Source organism: Rhinolophus sinicus, linkage group LG05, assembly GCF_036562045.2.
Source record: "Rhinolophus sinicus isolate RSC01 linkage group LG05, ASM3656204v1, whole genome shotgun sequence".
NCBI classification, from domain to species: Eukaryota; Metazoa; Chordata; class Mammalia; order Chiroptera; family Rhinolophidae; genus Rhinolophus; species Rhinolophus sinicus.
Window position 1 is genome coordinate 100094401 of NC_133755.1, and position 15338 is coordinate 100109738.

A 15338-nucleotide genomic window follows, 5' to 3' on the forward strand; every position below is an offset into this window, starting at 1 on the left:
CTCTGTATCTGTTAGATTGCTTGCCTCCATTTTGTTTAGTTCTTTTTCTTCACTTTTTCTCTTGTTCTTTCATTTGAGATGCATTTTTTTGTTTTATCATTTTTGGCTTCCTCTCTGTGTTTGTTTCTATGGATTAAGTAGATTTGCTACGCCTCTCAGTTTTGGCTGAGTGGCCTTGTGCAGTAGGTGCTGTGTGTGGCCCAGTATCATAGTCTCCCTTGTCACCTGTGCTGGGTTCTCCAGGAGTGTCCCTTGTGTGGGTTGTGTGTGCCCTCCTGAATCTTGATTGTTATTGTCATGTCAATGGGTGGGATTAACCCTATGGCTATGGGGTTTGGCTATGCCCACAGCTACGAGTGAGTGAGTCTGTGTGTGGGCCCTTTAAGAGGATATTTGGGTTTCCCACTGCCATTGATACAACCTAGGTGGTCAGAATCCCCTCTCTTTTTCACCTCTAGATATTGTGGGGGTTCCTCTTTCTGGCACCACTACTCCAGGCTGGGGAGCCTGGTATGGGGCTTGGGTCTTTTGCTTCTCTGTGGCTAAAATATCTGATTCTCAACTGCTACCCAGGAATTGGGGGCCCTCCCATTCCACTTCTCCGCCCCTCCTCCCAGACTTAACATGGCTTCTTCTTTATTTCCTTAATTATAAAACTTCTGTTCATCTAAACTTCAGATGGTTTTCCAGATTGATTGTTCTATAATTTAGTTGTGATTTTAATGTGGTCATGGGAGGAGGCAAGCAGAGTGTTTATTTACTCTGCCATCTTTGATCCTATCTGAGCATTTTATATTTCAAAGCATCCATTTCAGATAGGTCTCAGGGTGTTTTAAAAGTGTAGGCCTCATGATGCCCCAAGGGAGATGATGTGCTCTAGGTTCTTGTGAGGAAGTACAAAATCAAATTTAGATGAGATGAAGAATGCAGGTTGCTATAACAAACTACTACAGACTGGGAAGCTTATAAACAACCAAAACTTATTTCTCACAGTTCTGGAAACTGAACTCCCATAACAAGACACAAGTATGGTCATGTTTTCATGAGGACCCTAGTTCATAGCTGGCACCTTCTTGCTGTGTCTTCACAAAGAGGAAGGAGCTAGGGCTCTCTCTGGAACCTCTTTTTTAAGGCACTAATCCCATTCATGATGGCTCCATCCTCACGACTTAAGCACCTCCCAAATTATCTACTTATTTATACCATCATCTTTAGGGTTTAGGATTTCAATATATGAAATATTTTTTGAAGGCGGGGGGACATATATTTAGACCATAGCAATGCCTCTCGTTGAAGCTAGGGAAAAATAGTTCTCAAGTGATGGCCACAAGTGGATAATTACCTTTCCAGTGAAATGGATAATTTCTTCCTCATCATGAGGAGTCATTTCTTACACTGTCAGTGTATTTGGAGGGTTTGAGGAACTGCAGCTGAAGCAACACAACTTTTAAACATACTGGGGTTTGTGTCACATATGGAGAACACAGGTTTGATACCAGTGAAACTTGCAGTTTTCATACATTCTCCTGGGCTGCTTGTATGCCTTTTTCCTTTTCCATATCCTCCAATGACAACAAATTGCCTTAAATGAGCCTTATAATGAAGTGGTAACTGAGCATACTCAAGTGTTTCTCGGAAAATTTTGGGTTATATTTGGCCGTCTTTTACACAGTTTAGTATTTTAGTTGAAGGGAAAAAAAAGACTTTTTTTTTATGAATATGCAGAGTATGTATCATTTCTTAGTATTTGGCTTGTGGGCTTTTTTGGAAGCATAATATCTGAGATCAGTACACTCGGAACAAAATAATTGAATCTGGACATAATTAGGAAAGTTCACAGCTCAGGAAAGATTGGTGAGGAAATGGTGAGATAGGAAGCTGACTTGAAATAATAATGCTTTTAGGAACCAAGAGCAGAAGCTGAAACCTTATTCTGGACAGTTACTGTTAAGAAGGTGGTTGGAGTAAATACATCTGCCTTTCTTTAAGGTGAACAGCCTGAGTTGTCCAGCATGATAGCCTTTATTTTCCTTGGTAAGTGAATTATGCTTCTGGTTTATCTGAATTCATAACACCAATTCTTTGTGAACCGAATGCTGTCCTATCTAACTTAACTGTTGATTAAGCTAACGGGGGCTTATAATATGAAGTATCAATTACAATTTTATATTTCAACATGGCTTATTACTTTTGCAAAAATATACGCTTACTTTTACTCATTTATAACTCTACAGAAAATGCACAATGTAAGAATTGCATTAACTACTCAGATTGCTTCTGTTTTATTATATAGCAGAATCCAATATTTTGAATTATTTATTAGGATTTATGGAACTCGTAAATACTATATACTAGGATCTTTTAGAACTGAAACCTTCCAGTATCTATTTACAAGTTTTAGGATGACAAATTTCAAATTATTATCTATTTCTCTTTGAAATTAAATTAAAATGAGATGAAACCATTCAGCCCCCCCTAATTTTAAGGTGTTAATATTTAAAAAGTAGGAGTCATTTAGTGGAATAACACAACGCCATATCGAATGTTTCACATTCAATTCAGTTTCTGTTACCTAGTGACTAAGTATGGATTTATTCTTCTTATATTAGGTAGTGTGAATTTATTATAAGATGTTGGTGAAAAAGAATTAATTTATACTTAAAGTAGAATTCATGAAGATATATTTGTTATATGTGTTATTGAAGAAGCTATTATATTTTCTTCAGCATTTAGTAGGATATATATATTGAATTCAGAAAAAAGGGGATATTTATGATTATTCCTTAATATTAATAATCCACACATTAAATCAAAGCCAGTATATTTTCTGCTCACTCAATGCTAATAAACATTGATGAATAAAGCATAAGTGTGGATAAGTAAACAAAGAAGGCTATTTCAAATAATGTGAACATAAAAGAATAATTAAAATAAATCAAAGAAAATTAAGGCAAGAAGGAAAACAATCTTTTATATACTTTTAGTTTTTCTTTGGTTTAAATAATAGTTATTTAGTGCTCCAAAACTGTGCTTCTTGTGTTTATTTTTAATAATGTTTTCTTATGTTTATTCTTTATTACAAAGCGAAATGTAGGAGACTTTATTTTTTATAGATCAGGCAGCAATATAACACAGCACACAAAATATATTACAACCTCATTATGGCCCCAGTTGAAAAGACAATGATGGCCTCTTGTTTTTGCCTTTTTCTTCTAAATTAACCTTGAGACTTAGTGGCATGAAGGAGAGAAATCATTCCCACCAGTTATAGGGTCAAAATTATGCTATTTGATAGTTTTAACCAATATTTTCCATGGTGCATTCTTCAAAATACTTGTTTAATATCATCTAAATAGGTCTTGTGATGTAGGAAGGTCCAAATAAATGTGAGACATATTGAATTTTTAAAACCGAGTATTCAATATCCTAATGAGTCTTTTACATTTTTAAGAGAGTGCATATAATGTACAACATTCTCCATCTTACTTATTTTAAAAGTAGAACCTGTTTTTCACAGAGCATTTGAAGAGAACACTTGACAACTCCTGGATTAAATATATAACCTCAAATCATAGTGAGAAATGAATAACATTTTGGATCTTATGAGTCTTGTGAAGCAAATCACTAAGATGGCTTTCCTAGTTGATTCACTATTTCATCTGGGTGGAAAGTGTGAAAATCATTTAAAATACACAACCAAGTGAATTATTCAACTTAAAATTTAAATATGAAAGAAAATGAAAGATAATATGGAAAGATAATATGTAGAATTCATTAATAATCATTATACTGAGGTCCTGGTGAGGTTTTGATGATATATCCAGGAGACAGTCACCTACCTATACGTTTCTTGAGGGAGCCAGTCACAAGATACAATGATCAATAGCAAATACAGTTCTAGAGTTTTATAAGTTGAGTTTGTCACATAAAACCCTTACTTCAGGGTGTTTCACAAGCTGGATTTAAACAAGTAACCTTGGGCCAGAATCAAAGGGGCTCGCTTTCTCTTTCTAGGCTTGCTAACCTAGGACAGGGTCTTGGCTAGATGAGGTTATTCATGAACATATGGAAAAACAGAAAGCTGATAAGTCAATTTCTACTCCAACCCTCAACCAAAAAAAATGTAACCAAGCCACACCCATGGGCCTAATCTTCAAATGCAGTGACCCAGCAAGTAGTAAACATGATCCAATTGGTTGTCTTGGATTCTCCTTAGGAGAAGAGATTTTGAAAGGTAAGATAAAGAAAAGATTTTAAGGCTTTACTTGAAGCCTATAACTCTATAGTGTCACTGGTGATTCATAATTAACATCATCTTTTTAAAAAATTAAATAATTTGGCTCTGATTAAGGTATAGCTAAGCATTTCTTGATTATAATTAATATACTGTCTCTATAATTCAATTGTAATTCTCATATTTTTCTATGTATTGATTGAGCCAGTGTCAGTTTACATGCCCACAGAATCAATTTGAGTAATTTATACAATATACTAAATTAAGAGTGCTACTTACTTGATATTTTTAGAAAACTTGCTTGAGTCTTTTCTTTTCTACCCAAAATAACTTCTAAATATCTGGAATGTGTTATTTTAATTGGTTATTATCAGTTATTTATATATAAATCATCTATAAACAAATACTCAAGTCAGTGTAAGTCTACATACATTTATTGAATATCTATAATGCATCATTGTGTTTGATAATGAGAATACAATTATGAATTACTCCTAATGTCTGCCCAGTAAAAACCTAACACCCAGTGATGGAGACAAGAACTAAAACACACATTTTTATTACAGAACAGTAAATGCTATCATTGAGGAATTCCACAAATTGTAGTAAAATAGATGAAGGGTGTTAAATTCAATTTGGATATAGGAAAAGCAGGTATTGAATTTAGGGAAGGTTTCCATAAAATAGATAATTATTGTGTTGAGTCTTAAAGGACAAAAAAAAAAAAAAAAAAAGTTTATCCCATAGGGAAAAGAAAAGGAGTGCATACTAGTGACCATACAGTAAATGCTCAGAGATATAAGCCAGCATGGAACATTTGGGAAAATATAAATGCTTGAGGACTTCCACATTGCACATGATGAGGAACATGAGAGTCATGCTATGACGGATCATCCAAAGGATGAAACGGAGAAGTGACAGGATTAGAATGGTACATTCGGCAGATTAAGGCACGTAAAGAATTTATCTGAATAGATGAAATTGTAGGCAGATTGACTAACTAATGAGTTGGTCAAATATTCAAAATAAGAGCCAATGAAATATGAAAGAATGGATATGGGAGAGTAATTTGAGGATAGAAAAAGGGTCTACCATAAATCCAAAGATTCTAGTTTGGATGCCTTTCTAAATGGTGGAATTGCTGATGAAGTGGGGTGGTTTACCAGGGAGTGGTAATGATGAGGACAATATTAAAGATATTATAATCTGGAAGTGTGTTTGGAACATTTAAGTGGCGATAACAGTAACTGTTATCTGTAACTGGAACACTGGATAATAATGGGATTGAATTTACATTTGAGAATCATCAGTGTAGAGATTTTAGTTAAAACCAAGACAGTACATGGAATTAATGCAGAGAATGTGTAAAATGAGAATGGGAAAAGTGTGAGGATAGAACCTAAGCTAAAAATATACATTAAGAGAAGAGTAAGAGGATCCTGGGAATGTTTCTGACTATGGTCAGAAAATGTTAAATGAATAAGTATCAGGAGAACTAGAAGAGAAGGTTACAAAGGAAGAGAGAGTTTCAACAACAAAGTTACAACAAAATGCCCAGTGATAAAAGTAGGCAAGATGAAGTCTTAAAACTACTAAATTTGATGTTATTAAAATGATTAGTGTTACAGAACAGAAAGAGTTCATTCACCTGGCACTAGCAGAGCAAAACTCTAAACACTGAGAATTGCAGTGGAGATATATTGGCTATTATATTGATGAATGGCACCATCCAGGAGAATGGGAAACCAATGCTCAAAAGCGCGAACTCACCTATGCCAGGTTATAGATTATATCGGACAAAATCATAAGACACGGTGTGTAGGTTAGAGGTTAGGGGTCGCGTTGGGAGCTGATTGATCAGAGGTGAGGTAAGGGTAGTGAATCATTTCTTCAGGTCTTGAGGATAGTGATAAGGTCTTTTCTGGAGTCTCTCTGTCCAATCTCATGGGAAAGTAGCCAGAGGATAATGCCTCCTTAAGGCTCAGGAGCTGAAACATAACTTAGGTCAAGATGCTACCTTTAGCCAGAGGTTCAGACTTTGTGACCATTAGTGAGATCCCCGCTACCCTCTGCTGCCTGGCACTTGCTGATTATCTGGGAGAAAGGCTAGGTCTCTGAGGGGTATATATATAGAGAGAGGGAAATGATTTCTAGAGCTGGATTCACAACTAGATTTAATCAAAGCCATAAGAACCCTCAGTTTCATTAGGGCATTTTTAAGTGCAATTTCAATGGAGCAATCATCAAAAATAGAAATTATAAGTTGAGAATAAATAGGCAGGAAGAAAGAGTGAGCACAAAATATAGATTATTCATTTAAGAATCTTATATAGGAGAAATATAGGTGTATATCTAGAGAGGAGGTTAAGATCCATTCCAGTTTTGTAATGATTTTGTCACATTTTATTTTCCACAATTCTGCTTTTTATTATTAACAATTCAGATTTGAGGTAAATAACTGCCATACTATAATATTGAAAACTTGTTTCTGTTGTTCTGTTATTGTTGTTATGAAAGTTATGGGGGTATACTCAGAAATTGAACCCACTTCCCAAACCACTGATTGCACATATTTAAGAGAGCAGTGCCTCCGTGATGCAAATGGATGTAAACATGCATGGAGAATAATGGAAGATGCTTGCAATGTTTCAGGTAAAGCAACTTATTTAAAATACATTCAAATGATTTCCTTTTACTCAGATGAAAATAGGATTTGATATTTTCTTTTACTATTTTAGGAGCTAAGTTTTGTTCTAAATACTTTACTCAAACTTGATATTCAAGTGATTCCCCTTCAATTGCTTATTAGTGAATTTAGTTATAAAAGAATATTCTTAAATAACTCAAGGGCCCTAATGCATTGACACCATGGGCAGCTTTATGCAAGATTGCAGTCTACTTTTTTTTCTCACTTATCTCACTATGTATAATGTTACAATTATATGTATGCTTCTTAGAAGCATGACATTTTTTCCAAAAAAAAAAAATGTTATTTTGCTTATATATTGATATGTGAATTATAAAATAAGGGAAAATAATATTTATGATGATCAAAGACATTGCTATTTATTTGCGTGTGTATAATACTCATTCTATCTTCTTATAACATATACAATATTTTCCATTCCAACTGTGTCAAGAACAAGCTAGCATATATTATTATTGTTACCTTGTTCTACATTCCAAACATTTGAGGGGAGGCCCAAATAGTAGATAACATAAAGATAAGAGAGTCCCTGTTAACTTGTTTAAAAGAGAAATACATCCTAAATATATTAAGTAGCTCAATGAATATTAAATGAGAATATTAGAGGAAGATTCCATTTACTAAAAGAAGATAAACTGATCATATAGTGGAAAATTACCCTAATATCATGACAAAACTTTTCAAAAATACTATCTAACATAATGGTAATTTTTTATCATTTTTTATAATGACTATTAAAATTCTTTAAAAACTTGATAAACTTTCTGAAATATTCAGTAAAAGAAATCCAGAAGGAAAAATAAAAACGTATTGTTCCACAACTCTCTTTGTTTCTCCATCCATTTCATGAAGAGTTAAATCTGTACCGCTCATGACTCCTGCCTATCAGCATGCGCTTCCTCGGCCTCCGGAAAGATGTAAGGTGGCGTGTGTTGGGTTAAGAGGCAGTGACCTATAGTTCAATGCCAGTGTTCACAATCTCCACCAGCACAGCAGCTGCCGACCCCATGACCTCAGGAATTACATAGGCTGTAGAGGGAGAGAGGTGCCCTTCTCTTGCCTGCCTTTGAAGAGAGTACATGGAATTTTTATACTCCAGGGAAAATTATAGCTCTGTAATCCAACATTCTTATTACTGTTCAGGAAAAGAATGTCAAAGGCATAATTTTCTCAAAGCGACACTGTAATTTTAAGATGAGAATAAAGGGCAATGACAAAAACAATCTGTTATTTGTTTTGATGATGAAGCTTTTTGTTACATTTTATACAGCAATTTAAATATCACATTCAAGGTGTCATGAATTAGACCACATTTCTATATTTCAGTATACAAATAGCAAGTCATTGGCACTGAATTGCAATATTTGCATAATTATCCCATGTAGGAAGCTAAAATAGAAATATTCTCAAATACACAAATGAAATGATCTCAAGTAGTTTTATTCAGGAAAAAAATGGAAAAAAAGAAAATTGTCAGATAGATGAATATGGCTTTATGAATTAAAGCAGAAAGTGAATTATTGATAATTACAAAAGACTTACTATTTAATACTATTTATTGAGTGCTTTCTGAGTGTCAAGACCATTTCATTTCCCATGATAATTTTAGAGCCACCTGCACATCTCTTGTTATAATCTTAGAATGACATGTAAAATAAAATAGCAGATTAAGACAAAACAGTTACTAAAATAGCTAAATTGACAAAATATTAAAGTTTGCAGAGCATTCTGTTCATCTCATATAAAGGCAGCCTTGATCATTACTGAAGAGCAAAAATTGGCATTCTATGTAGGGACAAAGCTATTTTAAAAACTGGAAAATTTTAATCTACTTTAGGAAATGAATATTGGGAGGAAACGACAATAAAAATAGATTTCTTTTTGCATCCTATGGCAACCCCAGAGAATCTTACTATAATAATGAATTACTCAGATTAATATGTTAAAAGCATTTTGGGTATGCTGGGTGTATATTCAAGTTAATATCTGGAGTGTTTTATGTTTGACTGTGAAATCCAGGTGACTCCTGCAAGATGAAGGATTTATCAGGCTGTAACCTGAGCATCCAGTCCTTAGTGGAAAGCAATTTCCAATTTAAAGATTGTCTCTGCACTGATGACCTGTATGGTACTGTTAACAAATTGCTTGGAAAACAATGCATCAATGAATCAGGTAATACATTTTTATATGAAATATTGAAAGTCACGAAAAAGAAAAGGACAATTTTAAAATGAATCACATCTATGTAATTTCATTCACATGTTTTTGTAATTTGATTAATTCTTCATTCAATTTAAGGTTCTGTGAGTTGCACATCTCAGTAAGTGCATAACGTATTTCTGTAAATGTTAACTACAATTTTAAGGTTCGTTCAGTTATAATTCATTAGAATTACAGTTTTAGTCCATATATTTGTGGGGCTCATTTATAGCTTTGCACAGGACCTAAATGATAGAAGAAAAATAAGGTATTGTTTCGGTTGTTAAAGAACTCAGGGTATCCCAAAGAAAGACCCAAATATAACCACTTATCTAAAATTATACTTACCTTTGAATAGGAGCATTTAATCACTTAGTAGGCATTTATTTACTGCCTCCTCAAGGTGCCAGGCTAACATTGGAGTAGTGATAATCAAACTAGTCTGCCTGTGTCCTTGAGGATACATACAGATTTTTCCAAGGGATATGTGGGATCACATAGTTCTAAAGTGATCAATTTCCAGATTCTCAACTTCCCTGTGTACTCTCTGTGAAAAGTGGTAAACTTGGGAATTCACCTCATGTCATAAAGTTCTCACCTCATCTTTCACAATCAACCTTCTCTCACTTTGGAAGAGATATGGTAGGTTTTCCTCTTGTCGGTCTTGAATGGTCCGGTTGTCCAACATTAAACAATTTTCTGTTCTATAATCTTGCCTTTTTCCAGAATTTCATATACATAAAATTATAACATGTAGCCTTTTTCTTTTATTAATGAAAAAGAAATCAGGCTCTTTTAACATGAGCCTGATTTTCTTTTATTTAACACAATGCATTTGAGATTCATCATTGTTTCTTGTCTAAGTTTGTTCTCTTTTTTGAGGAGTTGTATTCCATTGTATGGTTATACCCCCGATTGGTTATTATCCATTCACAATTGAAAATCATCTGCATTGTTTCTAGGATTTTAGAGATTACACATATACCTGCCATAAATATTTACACACAACAATTGTACAAATATAAGTTTTTATTTCTCTTGGGTAAGAAATTGTTGGGTCATAAGATATAGTGTATGTTTACCTTCATAAAAAGTTTTCATACTTTATTTTCTTTCAGTTGCTCCACATTTTCAGCAGCACTTTTTTTTTTTTTTTTTTTTTTGCATTCTAGTACATATTTAGTGGTATCATACTGTGGTTTTAATTTGCACTTAAATAATAATGTTGAGCCTATTTTCTTGTGCTTATGTGCCAACTGCATATATTATTTGGTAAAGTGTCTCTTCAAAAGTTTGCCCATTTTTAAATTGAGTATTGGCTTTTTTATTGAGTTTTTAGAGTTGTTTCTCTATATTTACTAGAGTTTATTAGAATATGTGCTTTGTAAACAATATTTCCCAGTCTATGTGTTTTATTTCCTTAAGACTGTTTTTCAAATACTGAAGGTTTTTGTTTGTTTGTCTGTTTTTTTAACTTTAATGAAGTTCAGTTTATCATTATATTTTTCTTTTCTGGACCATACTTTTGTATAACTTGTAGTGTAGTAGAGGAAATAATGGGGACTTAGAAGACTTCACAGAAGAAATGGCAGACTTGGGCCTTTTCAGGTGGATTGGGTTCATTAGGGAGACAAAATAAAATGGCTGTTCTAAACAGAGGAAAAAGAATGAAGCAGAACACATTTGGGGAGCAACACATTCTTTGTTAAGCTGGATTGTAGAATGAAGGAGTATTAGGAGATGGTGCTGGAAAGAAATCAGATGTTTATATAAAGGAGGAAAGCTTAACTTGTATATCTTTCTAAAGAGATTAGACTTTAAACCCTTGTTATGAGGAACTAGTAATACATTTTAAGCAGAGAATGCAGAATCAACGTTTCAAGAGTTATCACTGGTAATAGTGTACAAAATGGAATGGAGGGGAGGGAAAAATGAATGTTAGGAACATCAGTTAAAAGGTCATCCAAATAATTTAGGAGAGAGGTGATACATACCTCAACTAACACACTGGGGCTGAGGACTCTAAGGAGAAGACATCTTTAAGATATATTTATGAGTTATAATCAATAGAAAATGGTGACTATTGGATATGAGGGGTATGAAATGTTTATTTTTAGGGTTTCCATTTTACTGTTTTAGTTTCTATCTCTCTGCTAAGTTACTCCTAATATTCCCAAACTGTCTTTTAAATAACTTTAATAGCTGACTTAGGACAAAGATATTACTGTACACTAAGGCAGGAAAGAAAGAATAAAGTACAGGATTGGGGACAAAAATGATGAGTTATATTTTGGAGACATTGCATCTGGATCACACTTTGGAACATTCATATTAGAAATGTCAGCACTTTGTTTTAAGCTTCACACAATAAAAAAATAGCTTGAAAAAAATGAAGAAATTCCTCATCTAACACAATTTGAAATCTGTATCTTGTATAGAGAGGAATAATCTAAAATAGACAGAGATTTTGGAGTCAAAATTTCATAAGAAGTAAATAAAAACATGAAGGAACATAGGATTGGCCAGGAAAGGATATAAAGTGAGAATACAAGGATTTTGAAAACAACATTTGAGATCTAGTTGAAAAGAGACAAAAAGGTATTAATAACAGATAAAGAAACTATAGGAAGCAGAATTTTTGAAGCTAATGAAAGAGGACAGAGAAAATAATCAACAATTACAAATGTGGAGTAGAAATCCAGTAAGATAGAGTCAGAAATTACATTACTTTTCTTTCTTTTTTTTGTTTTGTTTTGTTTTATAATTTTTTTTCTTTTCCTTTTTTTTTTTTTTTTAATTTATTGGGGTGACAATTGTTAGTAAAATTACATAGTTTTCAGGTGTACAATTCAGTATTACATTATCTATAAATCCCATTGTGTGTTCACCACCCAGAGTCAGTTCTCCTTCCATCACCAAATATTTGATTCCCCTTACCCTCATCTCCCAGACCCCACCCCCTTTACCCTCTGGTAACCACTAAACTATTGTCTGTGTCTATGAGTTTTTGTTTCTCATTTGTTTGTCTTGTTCTTTTGCTGTTTTTGGTTTATATACCACATATCAGTGAAATCATATGGTTCTCTGCTTTTTCTGTCTGACTTATTTCGCTTAGTATTGTACTCTCAAGATCCATCCATGTTGTCACAAATGTTCCTATATCATCTTTTCTTACCGCCGAATAGTATTCCATTGTGTATATATACCACAACTTCTTTATCCATTCATCTATCGAAGGAAATTTTGGTTGTTTCCATGTCTTGGCCACTGTAAACAAAGCTGCAATGAACATTGGAGCACATGTGTCTTTATGTATAAATGTTTTCAGATTTTTGGGGTAGATAGCCAAGAGAGGGATTGCTGGGTCATATGGTAATTCTATTCGTAATTTTTTGAGGAACCTCCACACTGCCGTCCATAGCGGCAGCACCAGTTTGCATTCCCACCAACAGTGTATGAGGGTTCCTTTTACTCCACAGCCTCTCCAACGCTTGTTACTGTTTGTCTTGTTGATGATAGCCATTCTGACTGAGGTGAGGTGATATCTCATTGTGGTTTTCTTTGCATTTATCTGATGATTAGTGATGTTGAGCATTTTTTCATATGTCTATTTGCCGTTTGTATGTCCTCTTTGGAGAAATGTCTCTTCAGGTCTTCTGCCCATTTTTCAATTGGGTTGTTTGTTTTTTTGTTGTTGAGTTTCATGAGTTGCTTGTATGTTTTGGATATTAGCCCCTTATCGGAGGCACTGTTTGGAAAAATCTTCTCCCATTCAGTTGGTTGCCTCTTTATTTTGTCAATGGTTTCTTTTGCTGTGCAGAAGCTTTTAAGTTTCATATAGTCCCATTCGTTTATTTTAGCTTTTACTTCCATTGCCTTTGGAGTCAAATTCATAAAATGCTCTTTGAACCCAAGGTCCATAAGTTTAGTACCTATGTTTTCTTCTATGCAGTTTATTGTGTCAGGTCTTATGCTTAAGTCTTTGATCCATTTTGAATTAATTTTGGTACATGGTGACAGATAGCAGTCCAGTTTCATTCTTTTGCACGTGGCTATCCAATTCTCCCAGCACCATTTATTGAAGAGGCTGTCTTTCCTCCATTGTATGTTTTAGCTTCTTTGTCAAAAATTATCTGTCCATATTTATGTGGTTTTATTTCTGGGTTCTCAATTCTATTCCATTGGTCTATGTGTCTGTTTTTCTGCCAATACCATGCTGTTTTGATTATTGTAGCCCTGTAGTACAAGCTAAAGTCAGGGAGTGTGATACCTCCAGTATTGTTCTTTTTTCTTAGGATTGCTTTGGCTATTCGGGGTCTTTTGTAGTTCCAAACAAATGTGATGATTTTTTTGTTCTATTTCTTTAAAAAATGCCATTGGGATTTTGATGGGGATTGCATTAAATCTGTATATTGCTTTGGTAATATGGCCAACTTAACTATGTTGATTCTTCTAATCCATGAGCATGGAATGTCTTTCCATTTCTTTGTGTCTTCTTCAATTTCTTTCAAAAATGTCTTATAGTTTTCAGCATATAGGTCCTTCACATCCTTGGTAAAGTTTATTCCTAGGTATTTTATTCTTTTTGCTGCAATTGCAAAAGGAATTGTTTTTCGTATTTCTTTTTCTGAGATTTCATTGTTAGTATATAGGAATGCAATGGACTTTTGTATGTTGAATTTGTAGCCAGCAACTTTACTGTATACGTTGATTGTTTCTAATAGCTTTTTGTTGGAGTCTTTAGGGTTTTCTATATATAGCATCATGTTATCTGCAAAGAGTGATAATTTAACTTCTTCATTTCCAATTTGGATGCCTTTTATTTCTTTCTCTTGCCTGATTGGCAAGGACTTCCAACACTATGTTGAAAAGCAGAGGTGGTAGGAGACAGCCCTGTCGTGTTCCTGAACGTAGAGCAAAGGGCTTCAGTTTTTCATCATTAATTATGAGATTAGCTGAGGGCTTGTTATATATGGCCTTTATTATGTTAAGGTATTTTCCTTCTATACCTATTTTATTAAGTGTTTTAATCATAAATGGATGTTGTATCTTGTCAAATGCTTTTTCTGCATCAATTGATATAATCATATGATTTTTGTCCTTTATTTTGTTTATGTGATGTATCACATTGATGGATTTGCGGATGTTGAACCATCCTTGTGCCCCGGGGATGAACCCCACTTGGTCGTGATGAATAATCTTTTTAATGCATTGTTGTATTCGATTTGCTAGAATTTTGTTTAGGATTTTTGCATCTGTATTCATCAGAGATATTGGTCTGTAGTTTTCTTTTTTTGTGCTGTCCTTACCAGGTTTTGGTATCAGGGTAATGTTGGCCTCATAAAATGAGTTAGGGAGTACTGTCTCTTCTTCAATTTTTTGGAAGAGTTTGAGCAGGATTGGTATTAGATCCTCTTTGAAGGTTTGGTAGAATTCACTAGTGAAGCCATCTGGTCCCGGACTTTTGCTTTTGGGAAGGTTTTGGATGACTGATTCAATTTCGTTACTGGTGATCGGTCTGTTTAGATTTTCCAGTTCTTCATGGTTCAGCCTTGGAAGGCTATATGTTTCTAAGAACTTGTCCATTTCTTCTAGGTTATTGAATTTGGTGGCATATAGTCCTTCATAGTATTCTTGGATGATCCCTTGTATTTCTGTGGCGTCCGTGATAACTTCTCCTTTTTCATTTCTGGTTTTGTTAGTGTCTTCTCTCTCTCTTTATCTTAGTGAGTCTAGCCAAGAGATTGTCAATTTTGTTAATCTTTTCCAAGAACCAGCTCATTGTCACATTAATTTTTTCTCTGTCTTTTCGTTCTCTATTTCATTTAGTTCTGCTCTGATTTTTGTTATTTCCTTTCTTCTGCTGACCTTGGGTTTCACTTGTTCTTCTTTTTCTAGTTCTTTAAGATGTAACATGAGGTTGTTTATTTGGGATTTTTCTTGTTTCTTGAGATAGGCCTGTAATGATATAAATTTCCCTCTTAAAACTGCTTTCGCTGCATCCCAAAAATTTTGGTAGGATGTATTTTCATTGTCATTTGTTTCTATGTATCTTTTGATCTCTCCTCTAATTTCTTCTTTGACCAGTCGTTCTTTAAAAGTATGTTGTTTAATCTCCATCTATTTGCGTTTTTTCCTGCTTTCTTTTTGCAGTTGATATCCAGTTTCAAAGCCTTGTGATCAGAGAATATGCTTGGT

General features: G+C 34.0%; 1 protein-coding gene across 1 annotated transcript in view; it reads left to right on the top strand.

Annotated features, from left to right (window-relative positions):
• The first annotated feature begins 1933 nt into the window (after nucleotides 1–1933).
• Nucleotides 1934–15338, top strand: part of GFRAL (GDNF family receptor alpha like) — a 63967-nt gene continuing 50562 nt past the window's right edge. The window contains exons 1-3 of the mRNA XM_074333110.1: nucleotides 1934–2034; nucleotides 6752–6886; nucleotides 8961–9113. Of these exons, the coding sequence (XP_074189211.1) occupies nucleotides 2013–2034; nucleotides 6752–6886; nucleotides 8961–9113 (310 nt within the window). The 5' untranslated portion in view covers nucleotides 1934–2012. The remainder of the gene's footprint in view (nucleotides 2035–6751; nucleotides 6887–8960; nucleotides 9114–15338) is intronic.